The sequence below is a fragment of the Rhinopithecus roxellana genome, chromosome 17, assembly GCF_007565055.1.
Source record: "Rhinopithecus roxellana isolate Shanxi Qingling chromosome 17, ASM756505v1, whole genome shotgun sequence".
Taxonomy (NCBI): domain Eukaryota; kingdom Metazoa; phylum Chordata; class Mammalia; order Primates; family Cercopithecidae; genus Rhinopithecus; species Rhinopithecus roxellana.
This window is the reverse complement of record NC_044565.1, coordinates 110711178-110736133: the sequence shown is the minus strand read 5'-3', so window position 1 is coordinate 110736133 and position 24956 is coordinate 110711178. Positions and strand designations below refer to the sequence as shown.

Below are 24956 nucleotides of genomic sequence, written 5' to 3'. Positions count from 1 at the left end.
TGAACATTGTTCCATGCTGGCATATACTTATCTACTATACTAGTTTAAATGCTCAGCGTTTTAATTGAAATATGTTAATTTAAAGTTAAATTGAGAATAGAGTCTTATTTTCTAAAAGTTTAGATTGAAAAACTGTGAGATGTAATTTTTTATTTTTATTTTTTTTGAGACAGAGTCTTGCTCTGTCACCTAGGCTGGAGTGCAATTGTGCGATCTCAGCTCACTGCAACCTCTGCCTCCCAGGTTCAAGCAATTCTCCCGCCTCAACTTCCCAAATAGCTGGGGTTACAGGTGTGCGCCACCATGCCTGGCTAATTTTTTTGTATTTTTAGTAGAGACGGGATTTCACCATATTGGCCAAGCTGGTCTTGAACTCCTGACCTTGTGATCCACCTGCCTCGCTCTTCCAAAGTGCTGGGATTACAGGCAAGGGCCACCATGTAATTTATACTGTAGTAACATATTCTCATGGGTTTATGAATGATCTTACTGACACGTCATTTGGCCAGCTGTTTTGTAGCCCTGCTTTCATTTTGTTCTATGGAGCCTGCAAGTGTTTCATTTTGAAAGGCGGACATTTAAGTTTTGGCACTTGGCCATTGGCACAACTGTAATGTCTATAAAGCTGTTGCACCTACATTCAAAGATTCCCTGTGTGGGATTTACACAGCTGTTACATTTCCATTACACACATCCAATCAGAGCCTCTCCTTGGCCAATCTGATAGAAAGCTCTGGGATATTTACTGGAGGAACTGATTTAGTTGAAAAACAGTGAAGCTGGAGAATTCAACCAGGGTTGAACAATAGATAATCACCAGTTTCACACTAGTTTCTCAATTTCAAAATGCTTTGTGATTGCTTTTTAACACAGCTAGAATGTTGTCAGGTGGAATTCTACCTGTTGTACTTTAACAATCAATAGCTGTGGGCACAGTTCTGTATTCTGTGTTCTTACTTTAGCATATGTTATGAACGTTTTTCCTTACAACAGCCATTTTGGGATGAATTTTAGTGATTACACTAACATTCAGTAATATGAATTACTACAGTTTATTGAACTATTCCTCCCAATTGGGAGCACTTTACTTGGAATTTTAAAGAATGCTCATTTTCCTGTATCTCTTTGCTATCCCTTAGAACAGTTAACAGTAAAACAAAAAAAAAAAAAATCAAAAAGACTGCTAAATGGTATTTCAATTTCAATTTCAATTCTTTTATCATTTGTGAATGTTTTCTTATGTAAGCTAAATATATCTCTTAAACTGTTTTTCACATTATTCATATTTTTAGGAAACACCACTTGAACAGCATAGTTATGTTTCATCCTGTGCCTCAACTACAAAGAATTCAAATTTGGTGGAAGCCAAACAATTATGTTTTATAACATGGTAAACTTAAAAAAAAAGTTTTGAATCTCAGCCATTAATTTATATATAGTTTTAGTCTTTCGTGTATTTAATAAATGATTATTTGGGACATGTTTTGTTCTAGAAACTAGTAATTGTAAAGGGGAATAAAGGATTATAAAGTTTGATGAAGAGGAAAGACATACAACAAAACTGCAATTAGATGCATTTGTCTATAAAGGAATTGAATAAGAAAACATATAGAGTGCTCAGTGCCTGGCAGAGAGTAAGGATAAATATTATTATCACTATTGATAATCGCTATTGAGTATAGCGGTTGCTTACAGAGTCTTTCATCTCACAGTGGGGAGAACTGTAACAGAATCAACCCAGATTGGCCTGTTCATGCATCCCAGCAATTCCTTCTGCCTTTATGGTCAGTGACTATATATATATATATATATATATATATATTTTTTTTTTTTTTTTTTTTTCTTTTTTTTTTTTGAGACAGAGTCTCGCTCTGTCACCCAGGCTGGAGTGCAGTGGCGCAATCTTGGTTCGCTGCAAGCTCCACCTCCTGGGTTCATGCCATTCTTCTGCCTCAGCCTCCCAAGTAGCTGGCACCCGCCACCACGCCCAGCTAATATTTTGTAATTTTATTAGAGACAGGGTTTCACTGTGTTAGCCAGGATGGTCTCAATCTCCTGAACTCGTGATCCACGCGCCTCAGCCACCCAAAGTGCTGGGATTACAGGCGTGAGCCACCGCGCCTGGCCATAGTCAGTGACTATCTCTGTGCACCCTCCATCCCCATCTCGATCACTACCTCTGCCTCTCTACTAGTTACAACCTTGTCACACATGTTGTAATTATTCATATCAATTTGATAAGGCTTCTAGGTTAACCTCAAGAGAATTGAATTAAAGTAGGTAATACCTTAATCCTCCCTTTTTTAAATTAAATATTATCCAGAAGAGTCCCTCGTTAGCCAGTTATGCTTGATTTTCATTATAACAGTAATAAGTAAACATTCTCCAAGGTGCCATGATCAGGTGGTTTTATTCCCTCTCAAACAGAGCTCTCAATGTTTTCATTAACCTCAGCTCCCTCCCCACTTGCTTTCTTACAGAAGCTGGGGGTGCCATGATTCTGTCCCCCAAGTCCTTATGAGAATGCCCCTTATGACCTCATAGTGACACGAAATTTGACATCATAAGGAGAACATTTCCTGTGAGCTCCATGCAGCCACCATGTTGTAAAAACTAAGATGTCAGACTCGAAGTGTGGGGTATGACTTTGGCTTTCCCTGCATCTGCATGTGGAAAGGACGAGAGTGGGTGAACACAAGCCAAATCTGAGCTACTACCACACTGAAGCACACAATGGCCACGAAAGGCACGAGGTTGAAATCCACAAAAGAGGGAAGTAGAACACTAAACAGTGGGTTTTTCTTAAGTACGTTAAGTCAGGAGTCAAACTGATCATGGTAAAATGTTATAATGTTGCTTAGTATTCTGTGGTATCGATTCACAGTGGTGCCATACTTGGCAAGTTTGGAGAGCTATTTTCAGACTTCTAACGGGGTATGTTTTCCAAGGAGAGAAAACCCTAAGGGACTTTCATTTTGTTGAGACTGGTCTTTTTTTTCTTCTAAAAGTTTATGTGACATATAGCTCTATTTTGAGAGATGATTTTATGTTTTTTAAATTTCTACAAGCTTCATTCTGTTTTCAAAGTTCAGTCCTCCCACCTTTCAGCCCGCTGTCTGGTTCCTTCTCTTTGACAAGAATTGTTTAGAAGCCACATGCTGCATTCATGTGGTTGTTAAGTAGCAAGATTGGACTGTGCAGTTTCTTAACTTTCTTTCTCTTGAGTTTTCTAAATCTTTGCTCATTGTTTGTTTGTTTTAGTCTTTGATGGTTGAATTACCAAATTAAATATATGTAGTTTTTAAAAAATGAAACAATACAGTACAAAGTAAAAGTCCTGTCTAGCTTCTTCACTTGTCTTGAAATCTCGATTTTTAGAAGTAACCCCTATTGATAGTTTCAAACCTATTTTTAAATTTTTTCCACTATTTTAAAAATAAAGCATTTCAGATAAAGTTGCAGCCCCCTGTGCAACCCCTTTTTATTCCACTTTCCATTCCTCCTTTTCCAGAGATAAACCCTAGCATGAGTTTCCATATATGTTTAATTTATTTATTTATTTAGTTAGTTAGTTAGTTAGTTAATTTTGAGACAGAGTCCCACTCTGTTGCCCAGGCTGGAGTGCAGTAGTGCAATCTCGGCTCACTGCAACCTCTGATTCCTGGGTTCAAGCGATTCCCTTACCTCAGCCCCCCAAGCAGCTGGGATTACAGGCGCATGCCACCATACCTGGCTAATTTTTTTTTGTACTTTTAGTAGAGACAGTGTTTTGCCATGTTGGCCAGGTCGGTCTCAAACTCCTGACCTCAGGTGATCCGCCTGCCTCGGCCTCCCAAAGTGCTGGGATTACAGGGGTGAGCCGCCGCGCCCAGCCTATTTTAATATTACTAATACAAAAGCACTAAAACATTGTCCTACAGGTTTAAAACTTTATAGAAATGGTATTACATTGGAAGCACCATTATGAAACTTACTATTTGTTTTAACATTATGTTTTTGAGATTTTATCTATCTTGATTTATTTTTCTCCTCTATTTTTCCATTAAGTGCAATACCATTTTTTGTAAATACGAATATATTTGAACTTTTTTTGACCTCTTATTTTTTTGCTTTCTGTTAAATGTCAATTTTCTTCTTTCCTGCCTTTTGTTGGATAAAGCTGTCTATATTCCCTCTTCCCCGACCCCCGACAGCTTGTGTGGAAGCAGTAAATTGTATTTTTATTCCTTTAGTGATCATTTAAAAAGTTTTAATGTACACAACAATTTTTTTTTTTTTTTTTTTTTTTTTTTTTTTGAGATAGAGTCTTGCACTGTCACCCAGGCTGGAGTGCAGTGGCATGATCTTAGCTCACTGAAACCTCCACCTCCTGGGTTTAAGTGATTCTCCTGCCTCAGCCTCCCGTGTAGCTAGGTTTACAGGCACCTGCCACCTCCCCCAGCTAATTTTTGTATTTTTAGTAGAGACAGGGTTTCACCACGTTGGCCAGGCTGGTCTTGAACTCCTGACTTCAAGTGATCCACCTGCCTCGGCCTCCCAAAGTGCTGGGATTACAGGCGTGAGCCGCTGCACCTGGCCAACAATTTTTTAAACTGAGTCTCAAGGTATTCTGTATTTTTATTCTCCTCCCAAACACAATGGGGGATTTTAATACCTTTTAATTAGTCACTAAAAACCTTTCCCCCAAAAATCTTATCACTGTGATTTAGAGTTTCACTTTTGCCTTTAGAACATATACAGTAATCTTTTTAAACTTTGAAGAGTTAAATTTTTTAACAGTTTCAGCTGTATGTCTCTTTATATCTAAAAAGCACCTTTAGTTTTCTCTTCACTGTTGAGTGATAGTTTAGCTGGATATAATGGTCTCTGTTAACTGTAAATTCCCCTTAGGAAATAAAGATAATTCTTTTCACATATCTATTATCTGATATATATACTACTCCTCTATACAGTCTGTATTGTTTGAGTTGCTTTTAAGATTTTCTTTTAGATTCAGTATGCTGCAGTCTTATGATGACATGTCTATGTGTGGATTTATTTTTAGTCTTTTGTTGTGGGCTAATTTTTGATCTGAGGACTTATTTCTTTTATTAAACTCTAGAAAACTCAGCTATTGTGGTTTCAAATGCTGATTATCTAACCATCCTTCTATTCTATTCTTTTAAAATGTCTATTAATATATATTGAAGTTTCTCAATCATCAACTAGTTATCTATATTATTTTTGTCTCTCTGTGCTATATTCTGGGGAAAGTCTTCAGTACTATCTATCACCCAGTTCACCAGTTCTTTTTTTTTTTAAATTTTGTCTAGCCTAGAATTTATTCTATTGAGATTATTTTTATTTCAATTACAATGTCTTTTCTTCCAAGCTAAATTGTTTTTCTTGTTTTTTTTTCTCCATCCATTTCTTCTTATGGCACTTTAGTAAGTTTTTGTACTTTTATATGGCTGTAACATCTTTGAACAACCTAATAATAAATAAACAATTTTAATCATAATTAATTTAAAGTCATTGTTAGATGGTTCATAAAATTAATTTATTATCATGTGAATTGACATTCTGATTGTTAATTTGCTCAGCTATGATTTTGGCATTTTTTGGTGTGTACTTGGGAATTCTAGTATGTTGGCTTATTTTCACAAGATTCTTTAAAACTCTGCCTTTTCTCTTTCTCCTTCTATTTGGCAGTTGCCTAAATCTGTCCCCTTGATCCATTCTCCGACCCTCATGGGCATTTACGGCTCTTGTTCTGTGGTAATGTTGTAGATATCACAGATTCAAAGAGTGCCTTGATTTAGGTCTTGATTGTGAGGCTACATCAGTGTCCTCTCTCCCTAGGCAGGACCTTCTTTCAGGGGTGAGAGACCCTCATACCAGTGCTGACGTCAGGCATTGAGCCTGACATAGGCCTTTGCTTTTCAGAACACTCCTAGTCCCACTAGCTTTCCAGAAGTTGAACTCCCACTGCCCTGCCATCTTTGGACGCACAGCTTAACAAGCCCACAGCTTCAGCCCTGCTCATATGTTTACATTTCTGCTCAGCTTTTTGTCTCTAGAAATCTATTAGCATGTGTCCTTCTCTTTCTCTCTTTTGTTTTCTTTCTTTCTTATTTCTTTTCTTTCTTTCTTTTTCTTTCTTTCTTTCTTTTCTTCCTTCCTTCCTTCCTTCCTTCCTTCCTTCCTTCCTTCCTTCCTTCCTTCCTTCCTTCCTTCCTTTTTCTTTCTTTGTCTCCTTCCTTCCTGCCTTCTTTGTATTATTTTCTTAAACATAGCAACAACAACAACATTATTGTATCATTTTGGAGGCAAGGGGAAACATAAAAGCATAAACTATGTCACCTCGATTAAAATTTAAAATTTACTTCTTAAAAATAGTTCCCCACGTTTCTGAAATGCCCACGTGCTCCTCGTGGGTGGAATCATTTGAAACCATGATACTATAACTTGGCATTTTCCTGTTAGGCTTTTTTGCGTTTTTAAAAAATATTAATATATGGAATATACCTTTTGGGAACATGCATTTATTCCTTTATCAACAAACATTTGTTGAGGGCACACTGTGTGCCAGGTACTATTCTAAGTGATAGGAATACAGAAGTGAATAGCACAAAATTTCTTGTCTTATGGAACTTACATTCTGATAGAGAGAGGTAGGTAATATGCAAATAGGTAAACATAAAGTTACAGTTACTATTAAAATTAAAGAGGAATTTGGAAAAAAGATTGAAGTAGGGTTTCAGTTCTAGAGAAGATGAGGGAAGCATCCGTCACCCTGTTTCTCCCTTTGAATCCAACTGTAAATCTTGGCTAGAATACATGGAGAAGCTAACAGTGAACTTTGAAATTGAAAGGGTCCCCCCAAGATTGGGGAAGGAGGCCAGAATTTGAAGTTCCACCAAACCAATACATTTACCGTCTTTCCCCACTGGAGCTGTGTGGCATGAAATCAAAGATATCCCAAAACCCAGAAGTAAGTACCAGGTGCAGAGAGAAAGAACTTGAAAAGAAGCCTCATTTATTGATCACTAAGCATTCTTTGACATGTATAAGAATCTCTTATCAGAGATCACATCATTGCACTCCAGCCTGGGCTACAAGAGTGAAACTCCATTCTGATTAGTTTCCTGAAAAGTTTTGGTTGTTGTTGTTTGGGGTGTGTGTGTGTGTGTGTGTGTGTGTGTGTGTGTGTGTGTGTGTGCATGTGTGTATGTAGTGGTAGTAGTGATTTCTAAAATATATAGTTTTAAACATTGAAAGGTAAAGGTTAGCAGTGATATCTCTGATTCTTTTTCTCTGTGATTTACTGTTTTCTAATTGTCTACACTTACTGTATATTGACTTTATAGTCAGAGAAAACATATTGTACAGCTATGTAGATATATTTTCGAAGGCATGCATTAACCTATCAAGTGACAGTTTCCTTTCCTTTGCCATTGACATGTAGGTGTTCCCTCTGGCACATGTGTGCAACGACACAAATAAGATGACATTAATTAACCCCCAAGGAGCCAAACTCAATATCTACAAGCAAAAAGTGGAACAGGCAATTCAAACCTATGAAAAGTGAGTATTACTTGGCTGCTCTTTAATGGATGTGGAATTTATTTTATGGAGGAGGAGACTTCTCTTGTTTTAGTTCAGTTTTTTTTTTTTTTTTTTTTTTTTAAATGAAGCAGCTATTTAAAAATTGTTCAGGCTGGGTGTGGTAGTTGATGCCTGTAATCCCAGCACTTTGGGAGACTGAGGCAGGAGGCCAGCTTGAGGTCAGGAGTTTGAGACCAGACTGGGCAACAATAGGGAGACCTTTTCTCTACAAAAAACTTAAAAAATGATATCACAACAGGGTGATTGTAATCAACAATAATTTATTGTACATTTAAAAATAATTAGAAGAGTATAATTGGAGTATTTGTAACACAAAGGAAGGATACATGCTTGAGGTGATGGATACCCCATTTACCCTGATGTGATTATTATACATCGTATGCCTGTATCAAAATATTTCATGTAACCCACAAGTATATACACCTACTGTGTACCCACAAAAATAAAAATACAATTCTGCGATGAAAAATAAATAAATAAATAAATATAGGTTGGGTGTGGCAGTGCACGCCTGTAGTCCCAGCTACTTGGGAGGCTGAGAGGGGAGGATTGCTCGAGCCCAGGAGCTGGAGGCTGCAGTGAACTGTGATTGCACCACTGCACTCCAGCCTGGGTGATAGAGTGAGACCTTGTCTAAAAAAAATTGCTCGTAAGGAATATAAACAACAGTGGCAGCAGCCAATGTAGGGGCTTCCTACATGCTAGGTACTGCATCAAGTACTTTACCTGAATATCTTCAACAAGGTTTTAAAGAAACCATCTTCCCTTTCCAAAATCCATAAAAATCTCATATTTCCATGAGATCTGTAAAGTTTTCCTTTTAGCAGAATGCATCTGATTATTTTGGCATCTAACATTCTATAAAGTGACTAATAAAACTCGACAGTAATGAGATAATGGAAATAATAGGCTTTTTTTTTTATTTTAAAATTACTTTTATCAAGTTCAAGATGATGATCAAGTTGATGACAGTGAAAATCGCCCTTGCGTCCTTGCTGAGACAGGAGACTCTGCTCACAGGCTGATCCTTGTCCATGCTGTAATCACCTCTCTCCCTGGTCCCCAGCCTTTAATTAATCCTGGGTGCACAAACTTAGTTAAACTCCGAGCGTTCGGCTTCTTCAGGCCAGCCTGTCCTTGGTTCTGGGAGCTGTGCAGTAGGGTTGTCATTTGCTACCATGTGGGCAAGTGAAATAAAGCTCAGGGAAGTTAACGATTGGCCCAGGCCAGCGTGTGTTGGTCTGCTGTCGTTTTGCAGTATGTCTAGTGTGTGCTCAGTCAAACAAATATAAGGCCTGATCCCGCCCCATGAAGGATCATTCCAACGGCAGGCCTCGTCCCGCTGTGCCCATCGCAGGCCTCTCCAAGCCCCCTTTAACGTGAGCCTCCATCGCTGCCCTCACCCCAGAGTGGAGGCCGCCTTACCAGGCTCCTCCGCAGCCCCCGTGGACTCCTCAGTATTTCTGAATCTTTACCTGAGAGGAACGAAGAACCAAGAATGAGCGTTCCTTTGGGAAGCAGGCTGAGCTCTTCAAGGTTCACCCTTCCCTGTGGTTCGGAGACTTCCAGACAGACCTTGCCTCCCAGCTCGGCTCCCCTCCCGTTACGCTGCTGTTCCCAGCTGGGTCTTTCATCCTTTCTCGCCTCAGCACCAATGACCCTCCTCAGAGACGCCTCTCTGGAGCTCCTCTTCGCACCCACCCTGCTTGTGGCCCTCAGAGCACTCACAGCTTCTGCAGGGGTGGTGGTGTGGTGACCATCTCTGCCCTCTGGGATGTCAGCACCCAAGGCCAGGGCTCAGCCAGCCTTGCTTCCTCCTGCATCCCCTATTCCTAGCAGGTGTCCATATGTATATGACTATTCAAATTTAATTCAAATTTTATATAATTCAATTCTTCAAACTCAGTCATTCAAAATGCAGTATAGCAATACCATTCACATTCTAATGTTGTTTGCTTGAATAATTCAAATATTTGAGTCCTATAATTACCCGGCCTGTGAAAGCCTGATGCAGGGCCACGAGTGAGATAGAGCTGTGCGGTCAGATGGTTCGTGGGGGTTTCCTGCTTGGTTCTGACAGCAGCTGTGTTCCAGCGTGTGACAGTCCTGAGCCTCAGATTCCTTGTTCACAGCATCTATCTCACAGGCCTGTTGTGAGGTTGCGTAAATCATATATAAAGAGGAACTGATGTTCATTACTTCCCCCTTCGCTCCTGACTCTGCTGATGCTAAAATAACTGTAGGTGCACGGAGTGAAATCGTCATCTGGTTCTTCCCACTGCAATGACCTTTTCCCAAGGATTTCAGGAAAGGACAGGGACCCCCTTCCTAGGCAAAAGAGAGGCCTCCTTTCTTAGCAGCAAAACCAAAACAAACATAGTCGTTTGTCTTCCTTCTGACTTTCAATGAGTGAATGTGAATCTGGAAAAGCCTTTTAGTACCCTCTAGAGAAATATTGTCACTATATTGTTATTAATTATATTAACTTCAAATTATTAATAACAATTTTAACATGATTGATATTATTTAATAATTAAGTTATCGATTGAATTGTTTTTTGGTATCACTGATTTGATGTTTGTATCAAGTAAATTATTTAACATTGTTATTTAATAGTATTAATAGTAACATGAATATTATACAGAACCAAATTTCCTGGTCATTTGCATTCACTAGTGAACAAATGTCAATTTCTTTTTCCATTTTGCTTCACTTTTCTCAAGATATTCAGAATATGAAAAGTAATTAATGACACATTTACCACCCCCATCCCCAATGTAACATTTCTAAGGAGTTTCCCAGCAAAGATAAGCAACATGTAACTTTCAAAACAACCTTCGTGTCGTCATAAATCCATCCGTTTAGGGATGGCCAGGCAAATGGAAAGCTCATAGCCCTTTGGTCAAAATAATGACATAAACTTATTATTGGGGGTCACACTTAGTGCCCATGCATGGAGTCCTTTCGTCTCATTTTAAGAATCCAGGCAGCAAGCTTGGCTTTGTGTGTCTGAGTATAAGCTTTGAGTGGATATTGCCAGGGCTGGCTGGATTCTGGAGTGGTTTTTCTGCTGCTTACTTTCTTTTTTCTTTTTTTTTTTTTTTTTTGAGATGGAGTCTCGCTCTGTCGCCCAGGCTGCAGTGCAGTGGTCAGATCTCGGCTCACTGCAAGCTCCGCCTCCCGGGTTTACGCCATTCTCCTGCCTCAGCCTCCCGAGTAGCTGGGACTACAGGTGCCCGCCACCTCGCCCAGCTAGTTTTTTTGTATTTTTTAGTAGAGACGGGGTTTCACCGTGTTAGCCAGGATGGTCTTGATCTCCTGACCTTGTGATCCGCCCGTCTCGGCCTCCCAAAGTGCTGGGATTACAGGCTTGAGCCACCGCGCCCGGCCTGCTGCTTACTTTCATTGAAAGTCTAAGGTCAAGGTCACCGCTCTCAGATCACAGAAGCAGCATCCGTTCTAGCCTGGCTCAGGGACCATGCTTAGAAACCTCTCCTTACGTCTCCGATTTGCTGGGCCGGCTGCTCCTCAGCCTTCTGAAGTGTCACTAGTTACAAGTTGCTTTGCAAATGAGTCAACTCTTGGCACAAGCCGATTTGAGAATTAGAGATACAGAAAGTTGGTGAATGCAATCCCTCAGCCAAATTTCACTCTCCTACAAAAAACGAAGAGGGAAACCGTTGTTAGTAAAATCCCTGAATCATGGGGCTGCACCAGCCGCAGAGAGGCCCTCAGGCCCAGTGCCCAGCCCGAATCCCACACGGACTCCCTCATCCCACATTCTGACTGGCTTTCCTGCAGTGGCCTCCCTGGTCAGTAGAGCCACTGAAGTATTTTAGTGAAGATGGAAAACAGGGCAATAACAAAGGCTATAAAAATGTGCTCCTGGAAAAATATGTTCTAAAGAAGTGAATTCAAATGAGAGACCTGTGCTGGCAAACTGGACCCACATTTACCAGTGATGACTCAGCATATCTAAGCCTTGCTTTTCAGAACCTGGAGGGACTAGACATTGAGCTATTCCTGGTCACTGTATGTATGCGTCTCACTTAATCCTCTCAAGGATTCTAAGGGCAGGTGGTGTTAGCCTTGTGTTATCAATGAGAAAACAGTTTCCAAAAGCTATGTAGCATAGGATCACACAGCAGCAAAGTGAGGCCACCAAGGTTTGAACCCAGAGCCCTTACCCACACTCCCGGCCTCCCCACCAGACTGCCTCCACTCTCAGCATTTACATGTAAGGGGATTGTGAATGGGGTTTTTGTTTGTTTGTTTTTCAGAAAAGCACACACACACAAAATACCTAAAACGCATACTATAAATCCTTTTAACCAGTCTTGGAAGCCTTAATCATTATTACCTGAATCACTATTGACTCAAGAAAGCCGATTTCCAAATAGGCCCCAAAGAACAAAACTTCTCAAGTGAGACAGGAGCACTGAGCTGGCTTATTTCCCTCTTCCCGACACTTTTTCTTTCACTTACAGCACATTTACCTGGATCAGCCGCAATTTACGTGCTGTGTACACACTAGCTCAAGTCCCCATGGTGACACTCGGAGTGGAGCGGTACTATTACTATCCCCCCTTTACCGAGAAGTTGGGCACTGGCCCAAAGCCTCACGGCAAGAAGGAGAAGAAGCTAACTGAGCTTTGGGCCCTGGGGTTGTGGCTCCGGAGTCTGCCCTCTTCACCACCATGCAGACGCCCTTTCTGTGTTCTCACCAGGCTCATGATGGGAGGGCAGGACAGGAGAATGCGGCCACCCGAAATGTGTCCTCTGAGCCCTGTCCCGCTGACGCTGGGTCCAGTGGTTAGAAGAATGCCTCCTGAAGAGCAGCAGCATTCTCCTACCTCGTTGTATGGAAGCAGTGTTTTTTGTTTTTTGTTTTTTTTGAGACGGAATCTCATTCTGTCACCCAGGCTGGAGTGCAGTGGCGTGACCTCGGCTCACTGCAACCTCCGCCTCCTATCTTTGCTGGGAAACTCCTTAGAAATGTTACATTGGGGATGGGGGTGGTAAATGTGTCATTAATTACTTTTCATATTCTGAATATCTTGAGAAAAGTGAAGCAAAATGGAAAAAGAAATTGACATTTGTTCACTAGTGAATGCAAATGACCAGGAAATTTGGTTCTGTATAATATTCATGTTACTATTAATACTATTAAATAACAATGTTAAATAATTTACTTGATACAAACATCAAATCAGTGATACCAAAAAACAATTCAATCAATAACTTAATTATTAAATAATATCAATCATGTTAAAATTGTTATTAATAATTTGAAGTTAATATAATTAATAACAATATAGTGACAATATTTCTCTAGAGGGTACTAAAAGGCTTTTCCAGATTCACATTCACTCATTGAAAGTCAGAAGGAAGACAAATGACTATGTTTGTTTTGGTGAGCAAGGTGCTTCATCCAGCTGCCCCTCCTGGCAGCCTCATTTGGAAAACAAGGCAGCCAGGCTGCTTGATCTCTAAAGTGTGTCCAATCCTATTATTTGTGACCCTGTTAACCTCTTTTGATCTGAGAATCCAGGCAGAAGAATGTCTACAGAAAGCGAACTAAAGAACCCAGTTATGTTTCCATAAGAAGAAAAATGGTGGGTGTTTAGAAACGGTTTAAAACAGAGATGATGGAGACCAGTTTGTCAATTGCCTTTACTCAGTCTGAGTTTTACCTGACTGAGCTGGGGACTGAGCCCTCCTTTAGTATTTGACACAATTGCCACAAAACCATGAGGCTGCTGCAGTGATGCTGAGGTGACACATCCAGTGTCTTTAAGCACATGACAGTGGCCTGGCTCAGTGGAGATGATGCTTAGATGGGCTCCTACTGCAATGCCTGGGGTCAACCTTTTGCCATGAAATGAAGTATTGCTACTAAATTATTGTTGACTTTTTTTTTTTAACAGGCGCTTGAATAAAATTGTTTGGCGAGCATTATCTCAAGAGGAAAAAGAAAAGTAAGCCATTCCATTCCCTCCTCACTTTTTTTTTTTTATGAAATTCACGTAACCTAAAATTAACCATTTTTAAGTGTACCACCCAGAGGTATTTAAAATATTCAAAATATTCTGCAAACCACTACCTTTTTCTAGTTTCAAAACTTTTTCATTGCCCCAGAAAAACACTTTGTACCCATAAATTAGTCACTCCCCATTCCTGTCTCCCCCTTTTCCGGGTTACCACGAGTTTGTTTCCCGTCTCTGATTTTGGCTACTCTGGATATGTCATATGAAGGGAATCATATAGCATGTGACCTTTTGTGTCTGGCAGCTTTTACTTAGTTAATGGAAAAACCTCATGTTTTCAAAGTCCACCCAGGTATCAGTGCTACATGTGTATATACACATCACGTTGGTCTGCCCATTCTTCCACTGCTTCCACTGATGGGCATTTGGGTGGTTTCTGCTTTTTTGCTGTCATGAGTAATGTTGCTATATACATTTGTGTAGAAGTTTCTTTGTGGACATATGTTTTCATTTCTCTTGGGTATTTACTTGTCACATGTTAATTCTATGCTTAACATTTTGAGGAACCACCAAACTGTTTTCCACAGTGGCTGTGCCATTTTTAGAACACATCTATTTATTTTTATTGACCCATAATAATTGTACATATTTTGGGGTACATGTGATATTTTGACACTTGCACACATGTAATGATCAAATCAGGGTGTTTAGGCTATCTATCACCTCAAACATTTATTATCCCTTTGTGTTGGGAACGTTTCAAGTTGTCTCTTTTAGCTATTTTGAAATATGCAATAAATTATTGTTAACTCTGGTCACCCTACTGTGACATCAAGTGCTACAACTTTTTCCTTCTACCTAACTGTATGTTTGTATTCATCAACCAACCTCTCTTCATCTCCCCCGCCACCACACACACTCTTCCCTGCCTCTGCTAAGTATGATTCTATTTTCTGCCTCCGTAAGATCAACTTTTTTTTTTTTTTGGCTCCTACAGATGAGTGAGAACTATTTGTCTTTCCATGCCCGGCTTATCTCACTTAACATCATGACCTTCAGTTCCATCCATGTTGCTGCAAATGATAGGATTGTGTTCCTTTTTTGGCTGAATAGTATTCCACTGTGTATATACACCACATTTTCTTTAACTATTTGTCTTTCCATGCCCAGCTTATCTCACTTAATATCATGACCTTCAGTTCCATCCATGTTGCTGCAAATGATAGAATTGTGTTCGTTTTTTGGCTGAATGGTATTCCACTGTGTATCTATACCATGTTTTCTTTATCCATCCATCCATTGATGGACACTTGGTTTGATTCCGTATCTTGCTGCAATAAACATGAGGGTGCAGGTGTCCCTATGATACATATTGATTTACTATCTTTGGATAACTATCCAGTAGTGAGATTGCTGGATCATGTGGTAGGTTCTTATTGCTCCACATCTTCACGAATATTTGACATTTTCCTTTTTTTTTTTTTTTTTTTTGTTAAGTCATCCTCATGGGTGTGAAAGGCTATTCTATTGTGGTTTTGATACACATTTTCTTAATGACCAATGACGTTAAACATCTTTTCATGTGCTTATTGTCCATTTGTATATCTTCTTTAGAGAAATGTTTATTTTTTCTCTGTATTTTTTGTATTTTTGTTGTATTTTTGTTCTATAACTTCTGAGGATGAAGTCATTATCAGATACCTGATTTGCCAGTATTTTCTCCCATGCTATGGGTTATCTTTTCATATTCTTCATGATGTCCTTGGATGTCCAGAAGTTTTAGGAAGTGAATGCGTCTTTTTTTTCTTCTGTTTGTGTTTCTGGTGTCAAATCTAAGAATCCATTGCCAAATACAAAGTCATGAGCATTTATCCTTTTGTTTTCTTCTAATATGTGTACAGTTTTAGGTCTTACATCTGGGCTTTTGATCCATTTTTGAGTGAATTTTTCTATCTGGTGTGAAGTAGGGTTCCAGCTTCATTCTTCTGCATGTAAATATCCAGTTTATCCAGCACTATTTATTTAAGAGACTATATCTTTCCCTTTGAATGGTTTTGGCACTCTTGTCAAAAGTCATCTGATCATAAATGTTTGGGTTTATTTCTGGACTCTACATTCCACTGGTCTATATATGACTATCTTTATGCAAGTTGACACTGCTTTAATTACTGTAGATTTGTATGTATTAAGTTTTGAAATTAGGAAGTATGAGTTCTTCAACTTTGTTCTTCTCTTTCAAAATTGTTTGGGCTATTCAGGGCCCCTTGAAGTTTTGTATAAATTTGAGGATTGGCTTTTCTGTTTCTGAAAAAAAAATTGGAATTTTTATAGACATTATATTTAAAGATTACTTTGAAGAGTATTACCATTTTAACAAGATTGTCTTCCAATCAATGAACATAGGATGTCTTTCCATTTATGTAGTGGGTGTTTAATTCCTTCAGCAATGTTACATAGTTTTCAGTATACATGCCTTTCACATCCTCTGTTATTTTGTTCTTTTGGGTGCTATTATAAATGGGATTGTTTTCTTAACGTCATTTTCAGATTGTTCATTGCTGGTACATAAAAACATAGCTGAATTTTGTATTTTGACCTCGTACCTTGCGACTTTGCTGAATTTATTGGTACTAGTGGCTTTGTGTGGAATCTATGGAGTTTTCTATATATAGAAACATGTCATCTGCAAGTAGAAATAATTTTGCTTCTTTCTTTCTAATTTGGATGCCTTTTGTTTCTTTTTCTTACCTAATTGATCTAGCTAGTACTTCTAGAACAACATTGAATAGCAGTGGTGAAACGGGACATGCTTGTCTTGTTCCTGATACCAGTGAGAAGGCAAGGAAATTCCCTGTATTCCTAGTTTTCTGATTGTTTTTATCACGAAAAGTGTGTGTTAAATTTTGTCAGGTGCTTTTTCTGTATATATTGAGATGATCATGTTTTTATTCCCTTTGCTCTACTAATGTGATATATTAAATCATTTGATTTTCTTAAGTTGAACCACTCCTGCCTTTCTGGCATAAATCCTACTTAGTCATGGTGTATAATCCTTTTAATGTTCTGTTGGATTTGATTTGCTAGTGTTTTATTAAGAATATTTATGTCCATCTTTATAAAGAAAACGGTCTGTAGTTTTCTTTGGCATGTTTGTCTGGCCTTGGTATCAGGGTAATTCTCCTCTTGTTGACTGTTAAGAAGTATTCCGTCATCCATTTTTTGGAAGAGTTTGAGCAGTATTATTGCTAATTCTTTGGTAGAATTCATCAATGAAGGCAACTGCTTCCTAACTTCCCTTTGTTGGGGGAGATTTTGTTTCCTTATGCAAAGTATTTAATTGTTATGTAGGCTGTTGAGATTATCTCTTTCTTCTTGAGTCATTTTGGCCATCTATTTCTAGGAATTTGTGCATTTCATCTAGATTATCTATTTTTGGCATAGAACTATTCATAGTATTCGCTAAAATTCTTTTGATTTTTGTAAGCTGAATTAGTAATGTGCCTGCTTTCACTTCTGATAGTAGTAATTATGTGTTTTTTCCTTTCAGTCAATCTAGCTGAAGATTTGTCAATTTTGTTGATATTCTTAAGGAACATGCTTTTAATTTTGTGGATTCTCTCAGTTGTTTTTCTATTCTATAATTTGTTTATAAGTGCTATCTTTATTATTTCCTTCCTCTGCTGGCTTTCAGTTTAGTTTTCTCTCCTTTTTCTAGGTCCTTAAGATGTAAATTTAGGTTGTTGATTTGAGCGCTATCTTTTAATGAGGAATTTACAGTCATAAAACTTCTTCTGAGCCCTGGCTTTGCTGCACCCATAAGTTTGGGTGTGTTATGTTTTCATTTTCATTTATCTCATATTGCTTTCTAATTTCTCTATTAGTTTCTTCTTTGGCCTATTGGTTGTTTGAATGTGGTGTTTAATTTCTATGCATTTTCCACTTTTCCAATTTTCCCTTCATTGTTATTCTAGCTTTATTCCATTGTGGGCGGAAAATATACTTTGTGTGATTTTGACCTTTTAAATATCTTGAGAATTGCTATGGTTAACATATGGTCTATCCCAGAAAATGTTAAATGTGCACTTAATGTATATTCTGATATTGCTGGATGGGGTGTTTTGGATATGTTTGTTAAGTCTAGTTCATTTATAGTGTTTTCTAGTCCTCTATTTTCTTATAAATTTTCTGTCTAGATGTTTTATCCGTTATCTAAAGTGAGGCGTTGAAGTCTCCAACTATTTTTACACAGTTGGCCCTCCATATCTGTGGGATCTGCATCCATGATTCAGCCAACCATGCATAAAAAATATTTTTTAAAAAAGAAAATAGGCCGGGCGCGGTGGCTCAAGCCTGTAATCCCAGCACTTTGGGAGGCCGAGACGGGCGGATCATGAGGTCAGGAGATCGAGACCATCCTGGCTAATACGGTGAAACCCCGTCTCTACTAAAAAATACTAAAAACTAGCCGGGCAACGAGGCGGGCGCCTGTAGTCCCAGCTACTCGGGAGGCTGAGACAGGAGAATGGCGTGAACCCAGGAGGCGGAGCTTGCAGTGAGCTGAGAGCCGGCCACTGCACTCCAGCCTGGGCAGCAGAGCAAGACTCTGTCTAGAAAAAAAAAAAAAAAAAAAGAAAATAATACAACAATAAAAATGCAAATAAAAATAAGTATAATATAACAACTATTTATATAGCATTTACATTGTATTTGGTATTATAAATAATCTAGAAATGATTTAAAGTGTACAGAAGGATGTGTGTAGGTTATATGCAAATATGACACTATTTTATTTAAGAGGCTTGAGCATCTGTGGATTTTGGCTTCCATAGAGGGTACTAGAACCAATCCCCCATGGATACCAGAGCATAATTATATGTAACTGTCTATGCCTCCCTGTGATTCTGTCAATATGTACTTCACACATTTTAAGGCTCAGTATGCATGTATGTTTCTAGTTTTCATATCTGCTTAATGATTTGAGACGTTTAGCAGTATAAGATGTTACCTTTTGTCTCTTATAACAATGTATAACAAATCTATTTTGCTGGTAATATTATAGCCACTCCAACTCTCTTTGGTTACTATTTCCATGGAATATCTTTTTTCATCCTTTCACTTTTAACCTATTTGTGTCTTTAGGTCTAAAGTGAATCTCTTTTTAAGCAGCATATAGTTGGATCATTATTTTCCTCATTCTGCCAGTCTTTCTGTTTTAATTGGTGAGTTTAATCTATTGACATTTAAAGTGATTACCAATAATGAAGAATTTACTTCTGCCATTGTGCTATTTGTTTTGCATGTCCAATTTTTTGTTCCTCAATTTCTCCAATATTTGTTTATTTTATTTTTGATTTTTTCTAATGGGTCATTGTGATCGCTCTTTATTTCCTTTTCTGTATACTTTTTAGTTATTTTCTTAGTGGTTACCATGGGAATTATAGTTAACCTCTTAAATTTATAACAATCTTGTTTGAATTGATATGAAGTCAGTTTTAGTAGCCAACATTAACTGTTCCTATTCAGCTTCAACCTCCTTTATATAGTTATTGTCACAAATTATATCATTCACATTGTGTGCCCGTTAACGTTGATTTATAATTATTATTTTATGCATTTACCTCTTAAAGAATAAAGAAAACAACAAAAGGAGTCACATACCAAACATACAAGAATACTAGTGTTTGTATTTACCTGTGTAGTTATCTTCACTAGTCCTGTTTATTTTGTCATGTGTCTTAGAATGATCTTCCAGTATCCTTTCACTTCAACATGAAGAGCTCTTTATAGCATTCCTTTTAGGACACATCTACTAGAAACAAACTCTCTTACCTTTTATTTATCTGGAAATGTCTTAATCTTGTCTTCATTTTTGAAGAATAGTGTGACCAGATACAGAATTCTTGACTGATATTGTTTTGTTTTGTTTTCAGCACATTAAATATATCACCCTGCGACCTTCTGGCTTCCATAGTTGATGATGTGGAATCAGCTGTTAATCGTATGGAAGAGTCTTTATTTATGACAAGTCACTTTTGTCTTATTCCTTTCAAGATTCTCTCTTTGTCCTTCAGTAGTTTAATTATATATATAATGTGTGTTGGTGTGACTCTCTTTGAGTTTATCCTGCTGGAAGTTTTCTGAGCTTCATCAATCCTTCTCCACATCCTTGGCAACACTTCTTATTTTCTATTTTGTTTTGTTCTTGTAGTGAACATCCTAATGGATATGAAGGATATTTCATAGTGGTTTTGATTTGCATTTCTCTAATTATTTTTTACGTGTTTCCTGGACATTTGTATATCTTTGGGGAAATGTCTAGTCAAGCCCTTTATCCATTTTTAAACTGGTTTATGTTGTTGTTGTTGAGTTGTAGGAGTTCTTTAGATATTCTGGACATTAACCCATTCTCAGGTTTATATTTGCATACACTTTCTCCCGTTTTTTTAAGTTCCTGTTTCACTCTGTTCATGTGCAGCTGTTTTCTTTGAAGCACAAAAGTTTTTAAGTTTAATATAGTCCCATTTGTCTATTTTTGCTTTTGCTGCCTACACTTTTGGTGTCATATCCAAAAAAGTTTGCCAAATTCAGTATAATGAAGCTTTATCCCTCTTTTCTTCTAGGAGTTTTATAGGCTTGGAATATTTAATGTTTGAGTTAGTTTTTATATATGTTTTAAACCAAGAGTTCAACTTCATTCTTTTGCATATGGATAACCAGTTTCCCCAGAATCACTTCTTGGAGAGACTGTCATTTTTCCATTGTGTAGTCTTGGCACCCTTGTCAAAAATCACTTGACAAGATCACATGAGAGCTTATTTATGGACTCTTTATTCAGTTCCAGTATTCAGTATATCTGTCTTCAGGCCGGTGCCACTGGTTTGATTACACTACAGACAGTACACTGTTTTGATTATTGTAGCTTTGTAATATGTTTTGATATCTGGAAGTATGAGGCCTCCAACTCTTCTTTCTCAAGATTGTTTTGGCTATTCAGGATCTGTTGAAATTACATATAAATTTTAGGATTTTTTTGTATTTATACAAAAAATACCATTGAGATTTTGATAGGGATTGCATAGAATTGTACATCACTTTGGGTAGTATGGGCATTTTAACAATTAAGTCTTTCAATCCATGAACACAAAATGTCTTTTTTATTTATTTGTGTCTTATTTAATTTCTTTCAGCAATGTTTTGTAGTTTTCAGTGTACAAATCTTTCATTTCCTTAAAATTATTTCTAATTTATTCTTTTTGATGCTATTGTAGATGGGATTATTCTCTTAATTCCTTATCTGATTGTTCATTGTTAGTGTATAGAAATGCAGCTGATTTTGTTTGTTGATTTTATATCCTTTAAGTTTGCTGAATTTATTAGTTCTAACAGTATTTGTAGAATCTTTAGGGTTTTTCTATATGGAAAATCATGTCCTCTACAAACAGAGATAATTTTACTTCTTCTTTTCTAATTTGGATGTTGTTCCTTTTTTTTTCTTGCCTAATTTCTCTAAGACTTCCAGTACTACTGTTGAATAAAGGGAGAGGAGTAGACATTGTTGCCTTATTCCTGATCTTAGAGGAAAAGCTTTCTGTCTTTCATTATTAAGTATGATAATAGCTGTAGGCTTCCTTATGTTGATGTAGTTTCTTTCTATTCCTAGTTTGCTGAGTATTTTTGTCATGAAAGGATGTTGACTTTTGTCAAATGATTTTTCTGCATCACTTGAGATAATTATGTAGGTTTGGTCCTTCATTTTGTTAATGTGGAATATTACATTAATTTTCATATGTTGAACCATCCTTGCATTCCAGGAATGAAGCCCATTTTTTTCATGGTGATTATCTTTTTAATGTGCTGTTTAATTCAGTTTGCTACTCTTTTGTTGAGGATTTTTGCATCACTGTTCATCAGGGAGATTGATCTGTAGTTTCTTTTTCCTTGTAGTATCTCTGTCTGGTTATGGTGTCAGCGTAATTTCTGTCTCATAACATGAGTTAGGAGTATTTCTCCCTTTTCAATCTTTTGAAAGAGGTTTGAGGAGAATTGTTATTAATTATTTCATTGTTTGGCAAAATTCTCCAGTTAAGCCATGTGGTACTGGGCTTTTATTTGTTAGGAGGTTTTTGATTATTGATTTGATCTCCTTACTAGTTATAGATGTATTCAGTTTATTTATTTATTTATTTATTTATTTATCATTCAGTCTTGGTAGGCAGTATGTTTCTAGAAATTTATCCATTTCTTCTTGGTTATGCAATTTGTTGGTATAATATTGTTCATAGTAGTCTCATAATCCTTTTAATTTCTGTGTTATCAGTTGTAATGTTTCCACTTTCATTTCTGATTTTAGTTATTTGCATCTTCTCTCTTTTTTTCTTGGTTAGTCTAGCTAAGAATTTGTCAATTTTGTTGGTCTTTTCAAAAAACCAATCTTGCTTTCATTGATTTTTTTCTATTGTTTTTCTATATTTTATTTCTAATCTTTATTATTATCTTCACTCTGCTAACTTGGGATTTCATTTGTTCTTTTCCTAGTTCCTTGAAAAGTAAAGTTAAATTGTTAATTTGGGACCTTCCTCCTTTTAAAATGTGTTTGCCACTATAAACTTCCTTCTTAGTACTGCTTTCACTGCATCTCATACATTTTGATATGTTGTATTTTTTTCCTTCATTTATCTCAAGATATCTTCCAATTTCCCTTGTGATTTCTTCTTTGACACATCGGTTGTTTAAGAATATGTGACTTAGTTTTTATATATTTGTGGATTTTCTAGTTTTCCTTTTGTTATTATTTCTAGCTTCATTTCATTTTGTTCAGAAAAAATACTTTGCTTTCAACTTTCTTTTTTTAAATATTTCTTTTGTGGCCTAACATGCAGTGTATTCTGGAGAATATTCCATATGTACTTGAGAAGAATGTGTATTCTGCTGTTGTTTGGTGAAGTGTTTTCCATATGTTGGTTAGGCCCAATTGATCTGTGTTGTTCAAGTCATCTGTTTCATTATTGATCTTCTGTGTAGTTGTTCTGTCCATTATTGAAAGCAGAGCATGAAGTCTCCTGCTAATACTGGGTTGCTGTCTATTTCTTCAATTCTGTCAAATTTGTTTTATGCATTTGAGAGCTCTGATGCCAGGTGCACATATATTTATAACTGTTGTAGCCTCTTAGTGGATTGGCCCTTTTACCATTATATGCTATTCTTCATCTGTTATAACAACTTATAACTTAAAATCTATTCTTTAAGTTCACTGATTCTTTCTTCTGCTTAATCACATCTGCTGTTGAACCCCTCTACTGAATTTTTCAATTCAGTTATTGTATTCTTCAGCTGTAGAATTTCTATTTGGTTCTTTTTTATAGTTTCTGTCTTTTTGTTGATATTCTCATTTTGTTCATGCATCGCTTTTCTAAGTTGTATTTGTTGTCTCTGTTTTCTTTTAGCTCATTGAGCATCATTAACATTGTTGCTTTGAATTGTTTGTCAGGTAATTAACATACCTCCATTTCTTTAGGATCAATTTCTAAAGATTTATTTTGTTCCTTTGATTGGGCCGTTTCCCCATATCTTTGTGTACTTTTCCCTATATTTTGTCTTATGATATTTAGTTGATAATATGACATTTGAAAAAACAGCTGTCTCATCTGATTTTCACAAACTGGTCTCTTACAGGTGAAGGGCTTCACCAGTTATCCCAGCTAGAGATGTGGGGGAATCTCTGAAACCTTTTCTGGGGATGGGTCTTCTCTGGGCTTGTATGTGTAATTTCCCAGTGAGAAAGGTTTGCCCGTTTCTTTCAGAAGCCTGTAATATCTTGCTCCCCCTGGTGTCTCTCTGAAGTACTGCAGTATCTCCAATGCTGTAACAAGCTGTAGCGCCCATTTCTGTTCTCAGAGGTCCCAACCTGACATGCAAAATATACCACTGTTCTCATCAGCACTCTGAAACAGGCAAGACAGAAACCTGTTTCGTGAGAAGTCTCCCAAAACACGAGAACTTTGAATGTGTATTCCACTCTCTTCTCCAAAGGAGAAGCTAGGATTGGGGAGTTTTCTTCCAGTTGCATCACATTGTTTTGGGAAGGAGGAGAGGTTAGGGCAGGCAAAATGTAACAAACTTTCTTACTCTCCTTCATACAGTTCTTCTTGAGTTTGAACTTGTCTAAGGTGCCACAAGCTCATCATTGGTTTCTGTAATTCTCGCAAAGGCAATTTGGTTCATACATTGTTAAGTCAGTGTCTCTGTAGGGGAATGAGGTCCTGGGTTTTTATTCCACCATCTTGCTGACATCATTCCAATAAGAATGTTGTGCTGTCTTCTGGGTACGAGTTTGTTTGTGGATGGAGTCCTGTGGTTGTGCTGAGTTTAGACTGTACTCTTCCAATACCCAACATCTAAAGAAATAAGTGATGCTTTCAGCAATAAGAGTGATAATCCTGAATTGTTTTCTTTCTTGCTACCCATTCCCTTCCAGCCGTGTCTGACTCAGAAGCAGCTCAGACTGGAAACAGAATCCAGGCCCTGGGCCATCACACCGCACTAGCTTCCTCTGGAGTCCCACAGCCTGCTTATCAGCCATAGAAAGTTTGGCTTCTGTTCTTTATGTACCAAAACAGCCAGGCCAAATAGTTTAGACTTATTTAGGCTTGCAAAGAGGAAAAGGAGATAAAAATAGCTAAAATGGGCTAGTATAAGAATTACTGCACTGAGGCAAATATTTGGGTTTGTTTTGCTTTGCTTTATTTTTCAGAGTCACTGCTAGGTATACTTGTGTGAAATCTCTTTGAAGCTCATGTTTGGTTCTGCCAGATGTGAGCCTCCAAATATGGAGGGAAAAAATGCTGAAAAATGTATGTGTATCATACTTCTCTAAAGTCAGATAACCTAATGAGGTAATAAGGAAAAGTGCCTACCGTAATTCACAGACATGGTTATTTCTAACCTTTGTAAGCTACCAAAGTCTTGATGGGCCAGAGGGTATAGCTATGATGCTGTCATCTGACAACTGACACTAGCTTCAACAGATGTTTCTCAGGGGAGAGTTTCTTAGGAAACCATCTTACCGTATTTTTTCAATTATAGTCATTTTCTTTGCTTTTTGTTTCTTCCTCTCGTTTTTTGCTTGTTTGTTTGTTTATTAGGTTAGATGCAAACAAACCAATACAGTACTTGGAAAACAAAACAGTTTTAAACCAGGCTTTAGAACGGTTGAACTGGCCCATTTCATTGAAAGAGCTGTCGATGCTGGAAAGTGAAATCCTGGCTGGGAAAATGTACATCCAGCAGGCCATGGAACTCCAGGAGGCTGCCAAGAAGAATTATGCAAACAAGGCCCCGGGAGAGGTGGGTGCCCTGGAGGTC

The 24956-nt window shown here is 37.6% G+C and overlaps 1 protein-coding gene across 1 annotated transcript in view; it reads left to right on the top strand.

Annotated features, from left to right (window-relative positions):
• VWA3B (von Willebrand factor A domain containing 3B) overlaps nucleotides 1-24956 on the top strand; it is a 220478-nt gene that overhangs the window by 151709 nt on the left and 43813 nt on the right. The window contains exons 20-22 of the mRNA XM_010362112.2: nucleotides 7448-7566; nucleotides 13536-13586; nucleotides 24737-24938. Coding sequence (XP_010360414.2) covers nucleotides 7448-7566; nucleotides 13536-13586; nucleotides 24737-24938 — 372 coding nt within the window. The remainder of the gene's footprint in view (nucleotides 1-7447; nucleotides 7567-13535; nucleotides 13587-24736; nucleotides 24939-24956) is intronic.